We start from the raw sequence: 20695 nt of genomic DNA, 5'->3' as shown, positions 1-20695 counted from the left end.
CCATTACTGGAGGGATACCAAGAGGAACAAGAGAATTCACTTTTTATGTTTTTCTTCTTACATTAGCAGTTACTGTTCCGTGATGCTGTAAAATGCCAAATGATACAGTTGTTTATGTTCTTCTTTCACTCCATCTCTTAAAATGGCACAAGATAGAAAAATAAAGTTTACCCCCTTATAATTACATACTGGGGAATGCTCAACTATCTGTAAAGCACACTTAGCCTGCTGTAGCCTGGATTCCAAATTCCCCCTGCACACTTGTGCAGAAATCTAGTAAAGGCAGAAACACCTGCATTTGTATAGTTTCTATAAAGAATATGAACTTCAAATGTGTAGTGGACACATCTATGATTATTCATTGGGACATGTATAGTATAAAGTACAATTGTGAACCATTATAAATATAAAGCACTAAAAATGTTGTTTAGCCATTTGGAGGTCAGCATATGACAGTATGCAGTCATTATTAAAGGACAGGACCTACTTTAGAGTGTGGTGGATTGCTGCTGGATGTGACTATTAATTGACTGAGTTAGGTCATATTAGAAATGTTTAGTGTAAGTTACTGTGATAAACAGAATCAACGTCATACTTTTACATATATTGTAAATATTGATTGTTTGATTGATCGATTGATTTATAGCAGTGGTTCTCAAACTGGGGACTTCATGTTGTTTTTTGTTCCAAATAGTTTCAGAATCAGTGAATCATTTTGCCTCTGAATTATGATTTAATTAGCTCATCTTTTTTTCTCTTCTATTTTATTCTGCCCTCAGAAACACACAGCCGTGTAATTTTTACTTTTACTAGTGGAACACATACACTTGTTCTCCTAAAATAAAATGCTAATAAAAGTCAATCTAAAGATAAAGATCTGCTGAAGCTTCTTAGACTTTCTAAATAGTTACTTATTTCAGTTACTCTAAAAGTTATAGTTTATTACTTCTGGTGACTCATATAGAGCAAACTGACCTTTTCTATTTTGGCAAAAACATTCTTTTGTTTTCGTCATTAAAAAATACAGTTTAACACTGATCAAATTGCTGATGTAACTTTGCTTAGTAGTAGTCTTCAGAGAAATGTTAATCTAAGGATGTAAAAGCAATGCTTTCATATGATCAGAAGTTTCAGTCATCTGATTATGTTCTTTATTGTCACCGTGCTTTTCTGTTTTTTTTTTCTTTTTCTTATTCTTGCATTCTGTAACCTGGACTTTGTCTTGAATGTCTATGAGCCACCATGCTTGCCGGTTGCTCAATTACTCTTTATTCCATGTTACTTCCTACTTGTCTATGTGTTTCACTGTCTTGTCTACTAATTCTTACTTATCTTCGTCACTTGCTTGCCTGCTGTGATTTGCATGACGCTAAGCAGATGTTGCTCTTCTATTTCTTTCTGCCATTATGGTGATGTTTGATGATCAATAAACTCAATACTTACATTTGATTATGAGTTCTGAACATGTACAGTCATATGAAAAAGTTTTGGAACCCCTCTTAATTCTTTGGATTTTTGTTTATCATTGGCTGAGCTTTCAAAGTAGCAACTTCCTTTTAATATATGACATGCCTTATGCAAACAGTAGTATTTCAGCAGTGACATTAAGTTTATTGGATTAACAGAAAATATGCAATATGCATCATATCAAAATTAGACAGGTGCATACATTTGGGCACCCCAACAGAGATATTACATCAATACTTAGTTAAGCCTCCTTTTGCAAATATCACAGCCTCTAGACACCTCTTATAGCCTTTGATGAGTGTCTTCTATACAAAATCTCTCCAGCTCAGTTAAATTTGATGGCTGCCGAGCATGGACAGCCTGCTTCAAATCATCCCATAGATTTTCAATGATATTCAAGTCAGGAGACTGTGACGGCCATTCCAGAACATTGTACTTCTCCCGCTGCATGAATGCCTTTGTAGATTTCGAACTGTGTTTTGGGTCATTGTCTTATTGGAATATCCAACTCCTGCGTAACTTCAACTTTGTGACTGATGCTTGAACATTATCCTGAAGAATTTGTTGATACTGGGTTGAATTCATCCGACCCTCAACTTTAACAAGGGCCCTAGTCCCTAAACTAGCCACACAGCCCCACAGCATGATGAAACCTCCACCAAATTTGACAGTAGGTAGCAGGTGTTTTTCTTGGAATGCGGTATTCTTCTTCCAACATACAAAGCGCTTTTTGTTATGACCAAGTTGACCGAGTTGTATTGGAAGGCTGATGTATATAGGCTGAACAGGACCGGAGAAAGTACAGTCCCCTGTGGCACTTCTGCGTTGGTGACCACAATGTCAGACCTGCAGTTCCCAAGACGCACATACTGAGGTCTGTCTGTAAGATAGTCCATGATCCTTGCTACCAGGTATGAATCTACTCTCATCTCTGTCAGCTTGTCCCTAAGGAGCAGAGGTTGGATGGTGTTGAAGGCACTAGAGAAGTCCAGAAACATAATTCTTACAGCACCACTGCCTCTGTCCAAGTGGGAGAGTGATCGGTGTAGCATGTAGATGATGGCATCCTCCGCTCCCACCTTCTCCTGGTATGCGAACTCCAGAGGGTCGAGGGCGTGGTGGACCTGTGGCCTCAGGTGGTGAAGCAGCAGCCGTTCCATGGTCTTCATCACATGCGACGTCAGAGCGACAGGCCAGAAGTCATTCAGCTCATTAGGATGTGATACCTTTGGGACTGGGGTGATGCAAGATGTTTTCCAAAGCCTCGGGACTCTACCCTGTTCCAGGCTCAGGTTGAAGATGCGCTGTAGAGGACTCCCCAGCTCCAATGCAGAGGCCTTCAGCAGTCGTGGCGATACTCCATCTGGACCTGCTGCTTTGCTGGCACAAATTCTCCTCAGCTCTCTGCTTACCTGGGCTGCTGTAATTGTGGGTTGGGGTAAACTCTCTCCTATGCTGGTATCAGCAGAAGGATGGATGGAGGGTGCAGTACTCCGAGGTGAGGGTGGGTTAGGGTGGTCAAACCTGTTAAAAAAGTTGTTCATCTGGTTTGCTCTCTCCACGTCTCTCTCGATGGTGGCACCCCGCTTCGAGCTGCAGCCAATGATGATCTTCATCCCATTCCATACTTCCTTCATGCTGTTATTCTGCAACTTCTGCTCCAGCTTTCTGCTGTACTGAGCTGGACTTGGAGTTCCTTCTGCACGCGCTTAAGCTCATGCTGATCACCACCTTTAAAAGCCCTTTTCTTCTGGTTCAAAAGGCTCTTGATGTCACTTGTAATCCATGGCTTGTTGTTAGCATAGCAGCGTACTGTTCTTACTGGAACTACAATGTCCATACAGAAGTTGATATAGTGAAATGTGAATTTCCCATTGGGATTAATAAAGTATCTATCTATCTATCTATCTATCTATCTATCTATCTATCTATCTATCTATCTATCTATCTATCTATCTATCTATCTATCTATCTATCTATCTATCTATCTATCTATCTATCTATCTATCTATCTATCTATCTATCTATCTATCTATCTATCTATCTATCTATCTATCTATCTATCTATCTATCTATCTCTAGTCAGTAGTGCAGTCAACAACTTCCTCAATGTTCTCACTATAAGATCCCTGCAGGATATCCCAGTCCGTAGTTCCAAAGCAGTTTCTAAGAGCCTGCTCTGCCTCAGGGGACCACTTCCTGAATGAGCGTGTGGTTGTAGGTAGCTCCCTCACTCTTGGTTTGTAGTGAGGCTAAAGCAGAACCAGGTTGTGTTCTGCTTTCCCAAGTGCAGTAAGCGGGATGGCGCTGTATGTGTCTTTAACGTTTGCATACAGTAGGTCAATAGTCCTATTTCCCCGGGTGTTACAATCAACATACTGGGAGAAGGCAGGTAATGTTTTGTCCAGCGTCGCATGGTTAAAGTCTCCAGTGATTAGCACAAGTGCCTCAGGGTGCTGCGTTTGTAGTTTAGCAACTGTAGAATGGATGATGGCACCCGCTATCTCCACGTCCGCCCGAGGAGGGATGTAAACAATAAAAACAATGATGTGTCCAAACTCTCTGGGCAAGTAATAGGGATGCAGACTTACGGCCAACAGTTCGATGTCCCTGCAGCAGCTGGAGATTTTAACGTTAACATGTCCAGAGTTGCACCATCTTTTATTGACATAGAGTGCAAGTCCACCTCCTTTCTGCTTTCCGCAGGTACTTGCATCTCTGTCCGTTCTAACTGTGCTAAACCCGGGTAGCTCCACGTTAGCATTTGGGATGTTAGTTGTTAGCCACGTTTCACTAAAACACAACAAACTGCATTCTCTGTAGGTCCTGACATTTTTCACTAGCGCAGCCAGTTCGTCGATTTTATTTGGTAGTGAGTTCACATTTCCCAGGATCACAGAAGGCACCGAAGGTTTGTAGCACCACTTTTTCGCTAAACGCTTGGCTTTTATCTTAGCGCGGGCTCTGCTGCTGTGATACCGTCTTCTTACCTTGTCAGGTAGATAGGGAACCACACCGGCGCAGGCAGTGCTAGAAGTTGACTACTTGAATAGATGAGTCTTGGCATGTAAAAATCCATGTCCAAGTAGTAAAAAGTGTCCAGGGAAAAAGTCCTCATAAAAGAAAGTGGTAGGAGTTAACAGTGAAATAGAGAAAAAGGTAGAAAAATAAAGGCATACACGGAGCTGTGGAATAGCTGCCACTCGTGGCGGCGCCTGAGTCATCATTACAACCAAGTTAGGGGAGAGACCCCGGTTGCAACATAAAAGTTGCATCTTCAATATCTTCGACTTATATAAAATTAAAAATAATTGTTATAAAACATTCTCATGGTCACAACAAGTGTATAACATAGAATGACTTCCAAATCTCTAACACCTGCTATGGACCAAAAAGCTTTTTCCTCTCACACTAATGAGGTAACATAACACGGGGAACAGATTAGGGAACTGCAACAGGAACACAAAAGGGAAATATATAACATAATGAATATGCTCAGGATTTTGTGAAGCTGTTAAAGTCTAAATTAGAATTTTAAACACCTGTAACAATCCCGTAATTGTATGCTAACAATGACAGTTAACAATGAACAGAGCAATGAAAGGCAGCAAATACTGTACTTTGGTGTCAGACCTACTAATGTGCTCATTAGGAAATAATGGATTCAATAACCACAACACCTGAAAAATCATGTTAAAAATCATGATGATGAGTAAAATCTTCAAAAACAAGCAAAAAAAAAAAAAAAAGTAAATTATTCCTATGTAATGCAGATCATGCACTGTGCATTGGACCCGAGGACTTTGAGCCTTCGTGATTCAGGAGCTCCTCTGGACAGCCAATTGGATTGCATGTTGCTGTTGTTTGGTTTTGAGGCAGATAACTCTTCCCACAGATGTAATCCTAACCATAGTGTAACTGGCATATCACGTATAAGTCTAATGTAAAGTGACAACCTCCTCAAAAGAGCGGAGCTCTGGAGGTCTGCAGCTTGACTTTACTGAGGTTATTGCTGTTTTATGAATTGTCAATTTAACATTGTTAACAGTTACCTATTGTGATGTGTACTGGTGTGCCAGATCTGCAATTTTGTTTAAATAATAGATGCCTATATTTTGCTTATATGTTGTTTAGATGGTGGTTCTGAGGCTAAGGATCTGTGCTGGTATCTGGAAGGTTGCCAGTTCAAATCCCTGTTACTGCCAAAAAAAATCATACTCTGCTGGGCCCTTGAGCAAGACCCTTACCCTGCAATTGCTCCAAGGGCACTGTACAATGGCCCTCTATTCTGACCCCAAAATGAATATGAAAATTAACAAATTCCTAATAGAAGAAACTGTATAAGATGAGATAAAGAACATTAAAAAAAATGATTAACTTAATTTTACAAGGGCAATTTAATATCAAATCATCTTTTCCCCATGAATTGTTCACCTTAAAACATCTATGTAAACAAAGCAGAAGACTAGGATGGTCCCTCAGGCTATATTGATTATTTTATAACTTGTGAAACGGACATGCATAAACAGATCAAAAGCTGTGAGTGGAGTCATCCATTATATGCACAGCTAGCCCATCAAATGTGTGTAATATCACATGTCCTGAAACCCCATAGGAAATTAAAAAAAAATATGTCTGGTCCGATGGACCAAAGAAGAAACAGCAATGACAAACAGGATGTCAAAAGAGGGCAAAGGCAATGTCAGGAAAAGACATCAAGAGACGTGAAACAGTTTCACCTGAACGTCAGCGAAAGCAGCTCATGAATAACACCGATTGCTAAGTCCAAAGTCACCCCAGGGCTAATTTGCAGTCCTTGACATTCTTTGCAAGTTTTTTTATAAAGACTATATACAGTATATCCAGACTTTGCTATCTATATTTTTTATACTATCTTCAACTGGTATTATTATTGTTTAATAAATACCATGTTGCTTTTAAATTTCTATAGTTTATCTTTATATCTAGACAGATTGAAGTATTACAGTGAATATTAAGAGCACCTGGAGCAGTAGAAAGTTGCCATATGCTCCGATCTGCGAAGTTTATCAGATGAGGAGGGGAGTGCCTTCCAATATAAGGATCAGTACAGTAAAAGACACCATCTGGTTGATAATTACCTATAGCCAAGGATGTTAAGCCTTTGTATGTTTAAATATATTCTTGAAGACCAAAGTAATATTTAGATCTGAGATATATCTAAGACATCGTACGTAGTCTGTGTCAATGATAAATAAGTCTCTTGAATTGCTAGGGAGTGATGGGCTGTGCATGCATCATTCATATAGCACTTATGTGGTTTGGGTCTGTTTGTATGTGTATATCTATGTATGTGTGTGTGTGTGTGTTAATCTTAAGGTGTGAGAGTAGACCAAACTGGTAATGAACTTGGGTAGTTCAAGGACAATAGTACAATAATACTTGATCATTTCTTTCTATTATAAAAAGAAATCCTGTCCTGGAAAGCAAAAAGCAAGTCTACGATACGTGATCTTCTCGGAAGACATTTAAAAGACACGCGAGATGAAAGAGACTTGCCACGGTGCGTCTCACGGGAACATAGAACGAGAGTCTTGCAAGACACTCCCTACTTACAAGCAATATCAAAAAAAACAAACAAATCAGTAGTGTAAAGGCAGTCATGCAGCACACACAGCTCCAGGGCTCTCAATCCATATAAAGTGTGTAAGGTCAATACGGTAGAAATGAATAGGGTAGAAATGAAATGAATAGGGTAGAAATGAAACATCGACGAATAAATGAAGAAGAAAGAAAAGCGCGGAGAAAAGAGACCCAGGACCGTCTCGCAATGATGTAGAACATGAGATTCTTGCAAGACACGCCCTACTTACAATCTATCAAATAGGACAATAGGCAGCAAAACATTCAGTCTTGTGAAGGATTTGAGCACACACAGATCCAGGGCTCTCAGCGCATATAAAGCGTATAAGGACAGTACGTTATAAATGAAATGTTGACATCTAAGCGAAGAAGAAAGCAGCGCAGAGAAAAGAGACTCAAATGCGTTGGAGAGAAAAAAGAGGAAAAAAGAATAATCGAGGTGCAAATTCAGAAAATAAGGAAAGTAATTATCAGCCCAGAACAAGTGGAATTGAAAAAAAAGCACGTCCAATCCGGCTCAGAATTAAAAGACAATGAGTAAAAGACAAAGTAGAACTTCATAAAGATGTTTACAAACGTTGGCGCTAAACACATGCAGAGCAGGTTAGAGACTATGAAACCAGGGAAATTAGAAAGGCTCCAAAAAAAAAAAAACATTGGCGCTATACACATGTGGAGAAAGTTAAAGGATATGAAAGTAGGAAAATTAGAAAATATAAAAAAAGAAAGTAAAGATCGCAGTAGCGCAAACAAACAAACTTCCTCATTTAACTATGCACCAGTCTAACTTTGGTTTTGCACAATAATCACTACACTATTGCATCTTAACACTTAATTCTACTTTATTCACATAATTTTACTTATTTATTATGTTCTACTATACTGTTATCTTTCAATCTATGACTTTTTGTTTATCTGATATTCTTCTAACTTTGCACAGTTTTTGATAAGCGGATCAGGATGCATTTCACTGTGTGTTGTCCTGTATAAAACTATGCATGTGACAAATAAAGAATCTTGAGAATTTCAAAAACGGAGTTTACCGCACATAAAATGATTAACTGCTGATGATGTAGATCGTTTTGTCTGTGCTGAGATTCCAAACAGAGAAACCTATCCTGACCTCATTAAAAAGATTCAGCATATTGGGACTCGCAAGATTACAAATATTGTTTTTACAGAAGTTCTGAAATAAAAATGCAACTAATGAAACAGAAACAATTCCAAAAAAAAAAAAAATCTTAAAAGTGAGTATTCGGAAAACCAAACACGGGGGTTGGCGAGCGAAGCGAGCAGGGGGCAAAGCCCCCTAGTTACATTAAAATGCAAAGACATGGCTTCATGTCAACACTGCTCACCGGGTGCATTTACAAATCTAAATCTGCCTTATTTCCAGTAAGACGGGTGATTATCCAACTAATGGAGTAACAATAGCATTATGTGTAATAGTTTTGATATTGAGTATTTAACAGTGTCACAAACTCGACACAGAGTCATAGAAAGGTTTGGGGTAGCAACCCATATAATTGGTTTCCTGGCTGCAAAAGTCGTTTAAATGAATACAGCACTGATGTGCACATAACCGAGTCCAAAACAGAACTGAGGGAATAGGGAAAAGGTGGAGGCTTTTAAAGGGGAAGACAGGAAGTGAGATCATAGGGGTCGGGCTCATGAATGTCTTCAGCCATTGGTTCGAGCCCGGACATAACATCACAGGGGCCGGAGCCGGCAAGGTCTCCTTCCATAGGCTCGGTCTCAGAAGTAATGTCAAGAGAGCCAGGTGGAATCTCCCGTGAATGGTCTACAGAAAAGGGAGAAAAAGAGTCAGTGCACTCTTCCACATCCTGGTATGCCTCGGGAACTGCCCTTACTCAAGCCCTTTAGCTGCCTCCCATGCGCACGTGTGTGACAACAGATACAGGGGTAGGATTCAAAAGTAATGAGCCTCATTTTGTTCTGATGCGAACGTACCTTGCCGCGCGCCCCACTTGCCAGCGACGGCAATGGTAGGTGTTGGCTTCACAACGCAATGGAGGTCCTACCGCTCCGAGCTTTCGGAGCGGTAGGATCGGCCTTGACGGGAACCCCAGTGCGGTAGTGCGTTACATGGCAGCATGGAAAGTTCGTTAGAGCAACGGTACGCGTTGAAGACGAAGACCATGCTCATTGCCTTCTTCGGAGTGAAGGGGATCATCCACTACGAGTTTGTCCCGCAAGGACAGACCGTGAATGCTGCTTACTACTTGGAAGTCCTAAAAAGGCTGAAAAGAAGCGTCGCGCGCAACCGAAGGGACATCAAGGACAGCTGGAAGCTTCACCACGATAACGCGCCCAGCCACACCGCCTTCATCGTGAGCGCCTACCTGGCCCAGGTGAACGCTCCGGTGGTCCCCCAGCCTCCCTACAGTCCGGATGTGTCGCCTTCTGACTTCTTCTTGTTTCCGCGCTTAAAATCAGCGCTGAAAGGAAAATGCTTCGACTCGATCGAGGACATCCAAGCAAATGTCAAGGCAGCCCTTGCAGCCATCCCGGAACAGGCCTAAGTGGACGCCTTCGAGTCATGGAAAAGCCGCCTACAAAAGTGTATTGATGCAGGAGGTGCCTATTTTGAAGACTATTAATTAGTTGAACCGATTTGCTCAATAAATTTGTCTTTTTGAACAAAGGCTCATTACTTTTGAATCCTACCCTGTATTATCTGACATTAAATTATCTAGCTAACACGTGGTTATTTATTACCAACATATAGGCCTCAGGACCTATATAGAGTTTTATTGTACTGAGGACATGTTTGTAAATTTCAGTGACACACAGGCTCTCTTAGTTACTAGTTAGTGATTGGCTAAATTGTGGAAAAGCACCATGCAATCAACTTTAATATGCAAAAAAAGCAATAAACTCAAACTAACTTCATTTTTTGGTTAATTTAATTGGTAGCTAATGGTGCTGACTTAATTAAAGCCTTTTTGTAATCTGTTATTATTGGAAAGGTAAAATGAAGTTTAGATAAATGTAAGTGTAGGTGATATTTTCACATGTTCATTTTTTAAGTATCTACATATTTAGTTTCATTTTGACCCACTGAGTGTATTAAGCACATTCAGTAGTAATAGTAGTAGTAATAGTAGTAGCAGTAGTAGTAGTAGTTTTTATTTTATTATTATTATTAGTAGTAGCAGTAGTAGTACTAGTAGTTTTTATTTTATTATTATTATTAGTAGCAGTATTAGTGGTAGTAGTATTAAAATATTTTTTGTTGCTGTTCCATCATGTCATGTTTGATACTGTTGGCTATATCAAGTAACAAAGACTAACAGCACTCTGGTACCCTGGACCATTATTATTATTAATTAGGCCTTCATCTATAAAGGAAACAAATCAACTGGTATGTCATTGCCATTAAATACTATTACAGTCCAAATCTATTGGTTGCCCTCTGGATTGCAGCCACCCTTCCAGATATCAGTTTTTTTAAACTTAAACTCATCAAAATATATTTGAAGTCATTCATGGCTCAACAATGTATTAAGCAGCTAGGCTATCATCAGCATCAACTCAGATCTGGACCAGAAGCTGTTGGAGGATGACCTCATAGATGACTTTGCCTTCAGAAAATGTAGACAATGAAACAAAGAGCCTGAAGAAACCCATAAACATTTACTTTAAAGTTTTGATTATTTAAAAAAAAGGTATTCGCATTTGATGTTAAAAGTTACAGTTAAGTTTGTGATGTGTGCTTCTTTGTTTATTGTCTATTTATATATTTATTGTTCAAAGTAAAGCTGCTGTAAAAAAATACTAATGCCATGGATTCAGGGATTTGGGAACAAGAACATTCCACTTAGGGCCCCATCCATAGGAAGGAAAAATAAAAAAATGGATCTCCTTAAATATCTTTTAGGTTTCTATACTAGACAGCAATGAGCTCAGAAAGACTTAAAATAGAGACATTTTCTTTTGTCTCATACTTCTCAGATTTTTCTCCTGAGAAAAAACACCCACGTATTCTCAATGTGCGTTTCAGCAAAGGTCTCAGCAAAGTGATTTTCCTTGCAGTGGCTTGATATTTTTTTTGTAATTTGAAAGTTTTTGCATTGTGTACCCAGTAACATATGGTGAAATGTATGGACAGTTGTTTGTGGTAATAACACACTTTACAACACTGTAGTCCTTGCTTCTGCATAATACTATTAATTGCTCTAATTTATACTGTTGTGCGCCAATTAGATGATACTCATTGTAGAAGAAAAGGCAGGCTTAGCAGTTAAGACTTTGGCCTTCAAACCCTGAGGCTGTGCGAACAGATCCTGCTACTGACACTGAGTGGCCATGAGAAAGTCACTTCATCTGCCGGTGCTCCAATTGGAAAAGCAAAAGAAATGTAACTGATCTTATATCAAATGTTGTAAGTCATCTTGGAGAAAGGTATCATTCTAATAATAAGTAAAAAAATATGAAGTCTTGAAAGAGATGAAAACAAGACTAGAAAGAGATCTTGTGAAATATAACAGGCTTTTCAAACCAAATTCTCAATTTTGACTTCTTTTAACTCAGTTGTATCTCATTTCTCCTTTTTGCCTTAATCTGTTTCTCAAAGTTGATTCTTAAATGAGACATAAATGAGAATCTCTTTTAAGTCTCATGAGCTATCAAAGATCAACCTTTGAGCAGTAAAATTCTACTGTGGGAAGTTAGGCTATACAAGGGCAGCACTGTATGCAACATACATAAACACTTTGTACATTCTAGTTTTATTTTTACACTGGCCCCAAAACACGTACGCTTGGAAATAACAACTTGCTTAGGCCTAATTAATAAGAAGTTGTATGGAACAAAAACATGCAGCCATGTCCCCAGGAATGAGTTGGAGGACTACTGCTTCCATAGACTCCAGCATTTACTATTTAATAGATTTGGGCACCTAGACAAAGAGTTGAAGTGGACCAGCACCATTTAACTACTAATTTATTTTATTTTGCATTTTGCCATTGTGTTAGGATATAGCGGGTTGGATAATGGATGAATGGATGGATGGATATAAACATTTTGCAATATTAATAGATATATGAATGGTATATAAACTATATACTGTAGTTTAAAATTTATAATATATAGTATAAACAAGCAGTCCTGACTATTTAACAAATAATGTTGAACAGAGATAGCACTATTGAATGAAACGACCATCCATACACGATGCTGCAACGTATGTGTTGTGAATTCTGATACCAGAAACGTTCGGCATTCAGAGGACAGTTAGCTGCTAAGTCACAATGTGTCGCTTTCCTCTCGTCTTTCACGGCTTCTTTTGTTTCCAGGTGACAGTTTTCTGTTCTATTCTTGTACCACGAAAGCTGAGAGGAAACCAATAAAGAACAAAACAGCATTCAGCTCTGCTTAACGTTCAAGTCTATTTAAAGAATAGTCCAGTTACATAACAGGGGGTTCACTTTTTGAAAGCAGTGTATCTATAATACGGTGTTGAGGTCCTGTATTATTAATTGATTTTAAGTAAGTGGTGGCACCGAGATCCTGTTTTATTGATTATCTTTAAGTAAGTGGTGGCACGATGAGATGTTTTAATATTACATACATAGGCAGTAACACATTTTCACGTACATCATATGCTTTAATTATATTTCCGTAAATACTGCATACCAGTGTAGTAATTTAGCCTGGTATGCACAAACATTCATAAAGTATTACACAATAAATATATGGGACCTAATTACTGTGGTAAGCACTGCTATAAACTTTCATACCTGCACGCTTCTCGTGTATTTATGGGAGCACTGCAATTTTAAAAGCTTCTTCTCATTATTGTGGCAATAATAAACGGTTTCGACGGACAATATTCCCTATCGGAGAGAGATCTTGTCGTGAGTCCGGGGCTACAGAGGCTCCTGCATCCCATGAGTTCGGTTAACAGCTCTAAAATAGGATGAATGGATTCTCTCTGTCTTTGTTATGCATAAATCCTTATATTGCATACACCGCATTTTCATTAACAGTACAGTAAAATAAAATGTTTTTTTTATGGAACTCTAAAAGTTTAATTTTTGCATTACGTTAAATCGTAGTGCTTCTTGAAGTTTGCTGTTTGTGTACATAGAGCTTGTTTTCTTTTTTTGCTTAGTTTCTTTTGAAGATGATTATCCAAGTTATTTTCAGCAGCACGATGTTTTCTTTTAAAGATTAAGTAATTTAATGAGTATATATCTGTTGTTATTATTATTATTATTATTATTATTATTATTATTATTATTATTATTATTATTATTGCTAAAGCCTTTGCTCTTAAGTTTCAATGTGTAAGTTGCGTGCACCCAGATATTATATTATATTAGATCATCGCAGTAGTTATGCAGTTTTGATGTTGAAGTTCCCAGCTTCGCGACAGCTAAACTGTAAGAGGCTTCGGTGCACCAAGGGCTTAGCTCGACTACAGCCAATCAGAAGTTGCCTTTTTGTTTTGCATAGTAACGAATGCACCACCCGTCACCTGTCAGGCGCGCTGTGCTACGCCAGCGCTGTTTATGAATCCAGTCTGTTGGTAGACTACTGAAAGACCCCGGTTAGTTTACTCTGTTCAAGGATACTGAACTTACTTCCTTATTTGATGTACAGTAAGCGCGGAATGTAATAAAAAATCTTGGCGTGCACGGCTTGTTTTCTAAATGGATGGATATAGTAAAGGAGACACTTGATAAGCAGGAAATACTACTTCCTCAGTGACTGTTTCCATTTATTTTAAAAGAAAATATGCAAACCTGTTACAACACCGGCTGCTGCAGTTCCACCAGAGGAAGCCTGGAATCAGTGCGTTTATTGTGCATCTTGTAAGACTGTAGTTGTCCTCTCCGCTTCCATGATGAAGATCGCTGTGCTGGACCTGGGCACTATATTTGCTAAAATCTTTAAATCGTCTATACCGCCCCAAATTCCTGCCGCACCGTCACCTTCCGTTGGCTGCCAAGATGAACCTGCTGCGCTTACATTGCCTTCAGTTCACAAGATGATGCCTCTCATATCTTCATCCTTCAAGAATGGCAGCTCAGTTCCTAACAGCCCACGAACAGTCAAGAGCAACGCCAGTCCCCTCGCCTTGGTTACAGGTTTGAAATTCTCAGAGCCAACCGTTAATCGGATATTGGTCCGTCCAGCTCCAAGTTCATGCCTTGTCACCTTAAACACGATCAAATCGAGCCCTCCGTGTCCAACGGCCACTATCCAGAGCGGTGGGCGAGCCTTACTTGGCATACCTGAGAACTTGAGAAGGAGCGCGTTGGGCAAGACTGAAGCGAGTGGTACGGAGTCGCGGCATCCGGGCAGGTAAGTTACCTTTATTGATTTAAAAATCATATGTTCACTTGCATAGTGAAGGTAATCATTATTACCAACAGCAGCTTTGGAATCAAAAAGCGGTTTTGTTAGTTAAATATTGATTTCTATGTATATTGTTATTCCTTAATTTTGTATCTTTTGGTATTTCCAAATAATTGCTTTTAGATTATTGAATGTGTATCATTCTGCGGTGGGTTGGCGCCCTGCCCGGGATTGGTTCCCTGCCTTGCGCCATGTGTTGGCTGGGATTGGCTGGGGTTGGCAAATGGATGGATGGATGTGTATCATTTCAAAATACACAGTAAAACTAATTATTTTAACTAAGTATTTTCAGTTGTACTGCTTGTATTTAATCCACATTCCATTTCATTGTTGTTTGTGTATGCAGACTGGCACCAGTTCAGAATTGTTTTGTCTTATACCCACTGGGAAAGACTTCACTGGCTGAAACAGTCTGAGTAGTGGACCAGTATGGATGTATTTTTAGACAATGCATCCCATCCTTTTCATGAGCCTGTAAAATCCAATTTATTGTCAGAGCCATCCCAGCAGGATTTGGTACAAGGCAAGGGACTGTTGAGTATCGTGCATGTTCACAGAACACTCCTAGAAATGCCTGTCTGAATTATGGGATTTAACTGGGCAGAATGAGCAAACATAAACACAGGCAGTGACCAAGTCAGGATTTGAACCTACTGTAGGTCACCACACTGCCATGCATGCTGCTTTCCTGTTTACACTTTAATGTACAGTAAAATTCAAATCATACACAAAAGGTATTACACACAGCTGTGCTACCTAATCAGGCAATTATCTTTCAATCATATTTGTGTAAAACTGATGTAAAAACTTCTTTTTGCCAATAATTACATCTAACAATACTGTAAAATAAGCCACCAGAAGCACTGAAAAAAGTGTTTCTTTACATTTGACAGGAGGTTTAGTGATTAGTACAGCTCAGGCTGCTGTTGGTGCAATTGGAAAAACATCTTAAGCTTTTGAAACAGCAAACTTTTCAGTCCAAACTGTAGCATGGCTATGGTTTCAGTACTCAAAACCTTTGACATCCAACTCCTACACTAGACTCCTCAGTTTATGGTATAACTGACTTCAACTCTGACCCTAACTCTTCAATTTCTGGTATCACTGACTTCTGACTTCTCTGTTTGTAATTAGACTAATGTGTTTACTTTTTTCATTGAAGGCACACAATATACAAAATACAAGGCACTTCATCACTGCCAGCATAAATCATCAGGCTACTTTTTAGCACCCTGACCTGTTAAAGTTTGGAATTAAAGGCTGCAGCAATGTTGTTGTGGTTTACAAACACTTAAGACTAAATTTACAAAATTAAAAAGAAGCTATATTTTTATGAAAGATATAGAAGAAAAAAATAGTTTAATCAAATCAGTATATGTGAAAATGGAAATTCTAACACATTACAATTTATATTTAGTCAGAATTGGAGTCAAAGTCGGAGTCGGTTCATTTTTATTGACTCCGAATCCAGTAACCCAGTAATTGCTTCTGACTCTGACTTCGACTCCACAGCCCTGAACCTTAACTCAGTGTGGTGTGAAAACACCTGCCTGAACTGAAAGATAGTCAGTCCACAATGAATTCACTAGTGGTATGGGTACCTGAAGTTGATAAAATGAACAGCATTTTGAGGGCATGTAAAGAAAATCACTTAATATGAATGGTTGTAGTGTGAATGTTAACCTCCATATGCAATCTGACTTTGGCAAACTGTCATTTGCTGTATAGCTTTGTTTTCAGTTATCACCCAACACCTACTGGCAGATCTGACAGAAAACATTCTGTAAATAAAGTGGGAAAAAGTATCAACTGCCTATTCACGTCTTCCTAAAATATTTTAGGTATGTTATTTGAGGTAACCTGAAAAGAAAAGATCCATCCATCCATCCATTATCCAACCCACTATATCCTAACTACAGGGTCACGGGGGTCTGTTGGAGCCAATCCCAGCCAACATAGGGCGCAAGGCAGGAAACATCTATCTATTACCCCGGGAAAGGTGCCAGCCACCGCAGGCAAAAAAAAGATTGTTACCAAAATTCATTATTCATTCATCTTCAGACCAACACAAAACAATCAGTCTGGGCAGAAAAATACAGACAGCTACCGTTAGTGTGGGGGGACATGAAATATGCATCATAAATGCAATAAGATGCTGCAGATGTTCTATCAGACGGTTGTGGCGAGCGCCCTCTTCTATGTGGTGGTGTGCTGGGGAGGCAGCATTAAGAAGAAAGATGCCTCACGCCTGGACAAACTGGTGAGGAAGGCAGGCTCTATTGTTGGCATGGAGCTGGACAGTTTAACATCTGTGGCAGAGCGACGGGCGCTAAGCAGGCTCCTATCAATTATGGAGAATCCACTGCATCCACTAAACAGTGTCATCTCCAGACAGAAGAGCAGCTTCAGCGACAGACTGCTGTCACTGTCTTGCTCCACTGACAGACTGAGAAGATCGTTCCTCCCCCAAACTATGCGACTCTTCAGTTCCACCCGGGGGGGAGTAAACATTAACATTATAAAAAGTTATTGTCTGTTTTTTACCTGCATTATTATCAATCTTTAATTTAATATTGTTTTTTTTTTTGTATCAGTATGCTGCTGCTGGAGAATGTGAATTTCCCCTTGGGATTAATAAAGTATCTATCTATCTATCTATCTATCTATCTATCTATCTATCTATCTATCTATCTATCTATCTATCTATCTATCTATCTATCTATCTATCTATCTATCTATCTATCTATCTATCTATCTATCTATCTAAACTTCAGAATATCTTACTTATGAAACATGTTTTTGTGTATTCTTAATGCTTATACTTCTGATTGACCTTTGACAGTAGGTTCCTGTCCTTTTTTGTTGTAAACTGAGTTGTCCATTTACCACAAAACTAGCTGTGCTACCCATGTAAGACGTGTTGAAATCTATGAAATCAACGTAGACCGGAACGTTTATATTTGCAGTATATCATGCAATGCATGTCTCTGTTAAATGCCATTTGGTATTGAATTCATAAAAGCAGTGTTAATGTTAGTGATGTGTCATCTTTTGGAATGAGAGAGATACATCAAGTGAACGGACACAGACGCATACATGCTTAGCATTTTATTAACAAGAATTTGGTGTTAAATGAAGCACATGCCTATTAGCCTTAGTGACAGGCATCAGAAAGCTGCTTCCTTTGCCATCTCTGCTGCATTTGTGTATTCTTCTAACTTTGTTAGTAACTCGCATATTAGATGAAAGACACTATCTGTTTATTGTGGCAATGCACGTTTACCAATGCAGTGGTACAGAGAGCACCAACAATGCAGTGGAGGCGTGAAGAAAAATATGTGCTCAGATGGACAACCATCTACCATTTTGTTTACAATCAGATGGGAATACACATATCACATATTGGAAAAGCTCACAAGTTAAATACTTGGTTCCAACTGTAACAGCAGAGACAATAAGCAAGAAAAGAGTTGGGGTCCCAATGGTAATCCCTTTTCAATTGTATTTTTGTTGATTTGTGATAGAGAAATTTAAGATGCAATGTAACCAACTCTCCAATCCCTTTAGTGCCCAGATATATCTGCCCCTGTAAGACACTCAGAAAGCCCACATGCAAGACACAAAACTGAAAGATATTAGAGGTTTTATAAAAGCTTAGGTACATTTGACTGTCCTTGCTGAGTGCTCTCCTCCTCTCAGCAGCCAACAAAAATGTCAATAACTCCTTAATTTTCTTCAGTGCTCAAGTTATTGTCGTGGTATCTTTTTCCATCTGGGATGGGTTTCTTTCAGGGTGGTACAAAGCAGATATAATATTGCCCATTTCTTTCTATTTTTCATGCTGTTTATACTGTAGATCTACTGTAGCATCCTTATTGTGCCACTCTGCTAAAGTTTGTGACCCTGGCAATCTCCTGTAATCTAGATAACCCTTTATAGGACATATATGATTGATTTAAAAGGCTGAAGGAATCATTTTACTCTGTTTAAACCATTTGTAATAATTAATAGATCAGCACCTTAGTATTCAAATGAATGTAAAAAAGTATGGTATAAAATCATAAAATAACTGGATGAAATAAGAAGGAATAAATCCGTATAATTACAATATATGTATATGCATATTATTCTGATTGTAGACAAAGAAAACAATTTGTGCATTAACATAAAGAGTATAATTTTTCTCTGTACCACAGACTTAAAGTATATTGTTTGGAAGAGAAGGCAACAAAACATTCAGATATTTAAATTAATGAATTTAAGCACAATATGGGTGTAAATCTAATGATGAAGATTCTTACATGAGTGTTTATATGTTAGCAGTTCCAGTTTCATCTCTAAACAATTTGATCAGATGTAATTTATTCACCAAGTCCTTTCATTTGAGCTTGAGTTTAAGAATGCTTTTTTAAATATTTAATTGAATCGTTACTAACAAAAGCTATAACATTGTCAACTAAATTATAAAAGGTTATATTAGAGAAGTGCAACGTATAGTCTTTCCTGTTCAAAGTCAGTATCTAGTTGCTTGATCTGTGCTTTTAATTAAATTATTTTTTGCTTCATTGTTTTATTGATTTTTCTCTTACTCTTTGTATTAGAAACTCTATCAGCCTTGTTTCATTTAGCAAATTGCTCTTTCTAATACACATGTAAACTCCATTAATACAGTATATAACAAAAGAATACATGTTCAAAATAAATTAAAAATGTTTCAATGTTTGTATCCTGCTTAGATGTTTTATAGTCATCCATATTGTATTAGAGTACTGAAATAACCTTTTGGTTACAGATAACATATATTAATTAATTGCACTGAAATTACGATTTGAAGATTACACCAGTCAGCACTGTTTTCTTTAATTTTTCAGGCTAACTCTGGGAAATGAAAAGATAAGGCAATCAAAATGCATTATTAAAATGTGATTATACAATTGATAATTAATGAAACAGATTAAAATAAATTACTAAACAAGGTGACTAGACATTAATGTGTAATGAATGATAGGCTCATTTACAATTTGAGAATAGAGCAAAGTCAAGAATAAAATACATGTCCATAGCCTTCTTACTTACATACTTTCCTTAGCTATAAACACACTATTCTCCACACACAATAGAACTTTAGCATATAATACAATTTTTAAAAAGGGTTTATCTTAAATTCACAGTCAAACTTTGCAATTCTGTCATGTGCAGTCATGGGTGATACACCTGTAAGATGAAACTGCTTTTCCTTCTCCACAATAGCTCAACAAGCGTAATCCGGATTATTTAAACCACGACTACTGTTAATTACTTTAGTTTTATTTAGTGATTAGTCACACTGCAGAAATGTCAAAATGCTGCTTCTAGAATGTTGTTATAAACAATGCACCATGGCCACATAATACTTGAGGAGATGAAAATACAGCATCCTTCCAACCTCTTTTGAATTATTTTGAAGACCCTACTTAATTATTAATATCTGAAAAAAATATTGTATATGTTTATCACCATTATAAATTATAAACAGGGACATACTTTCTCACTATTCCCATGGATTTTTCTGCTGATCTCAGTGAGCATTTATCTTTATAGCACGGTCTTTCTTGTGCCTGCCTGTGTCCTCATGTTTCAGGATTTAAATATAATCTGTCACTTTTTTTTTGTTAAAACATGTATTTTCCGCTCAGCGTTATCAGCATCTAACTTCGCAATTTTAGTCTATTTTATTATTGTTTTAGTCTATTCCATGTTTTCTACATAGAGTACATACTGTACTTTCCTGTATATTGCATGTTTATGCATTTTTAATTTATCACTGCCTAAAGAGGTGCCTGAGTGCATTAATTTTCTCCTGACCACTCTGTCCCTATTTTTTGTTTTGTTTTGTTTGCACAATGTAAAAGTCCTTTACTTAATTTTATTTCACTTGTTTTTGTCTTGGTCACTTTTCATCTGATCTACACTCAAGTACTTCTCTCTTTAGACATTCTGCCCTTCTAATCTGGCCTATCAATCCCACCTTTGCTCTACTATAGCATATGAGAGCTCTGTACCTTTACTGACTGTTTTTCACATTATATTATTGAATTCCAATTCCCAGTGTGTTATCATGTTTCACCATTTTCATGTGGCTGTTCTGCTTTTTCTTTTCTTCCTTAGTCACCCCCATTTTCTTCAGAATCTAGTTTATAAACTTTGATAACACACTTTCTCTTCTCATGTTGAATACAAC

At 38.1% G+C, this 20695-nt stretch overlaps 1 protein-coding gene across 1 annotated transcript in view; it reads left to right on the top strand.

Moving 5' to 3' along the window:
• The first annotated feature begins 13430 nt into the window (after positions 1–13430).
• fam149a (family with sequence similarity 149 member A) overlaps positions 13431–20695 on the top strand; it is an 87304-nt gene continuing 80039 nt past the window's right edge. The window contains exon 1 of the mRNA XM_051928548.1: positions 13431–14421. Within this exon, the coding sequence (XP_051784508.1) occupies positions 13958–14421 (464 nt within the window). The 5' untranslated portion in view covers positions 13431–13957. The remainder of the gene's footprint in view (positions 14422–20695) is intronic.

The sequence above is a fragment of the Erpetoichthys calabaricus genome, chromosome 5 (genome assembly GCF_900747795.2).
Source record: "Erpetoichthys calabaricus chromosome 5, fErpCal1.3, whole genome shotgun sequence".
In the NCBI taxonomy this organism is placed as follows: domain Eukaryota; kingdom Metazoa; phylum Chordata; class Cladistia; order Polypteriformes; family Polypteridae; genus Erpetoichthys; species Erpetoichthys calabaricus.
Note: the sequence above shows the minus strand (reverse complement) of the source record. Positions and strands in the feature narration are given on the sequence as shown.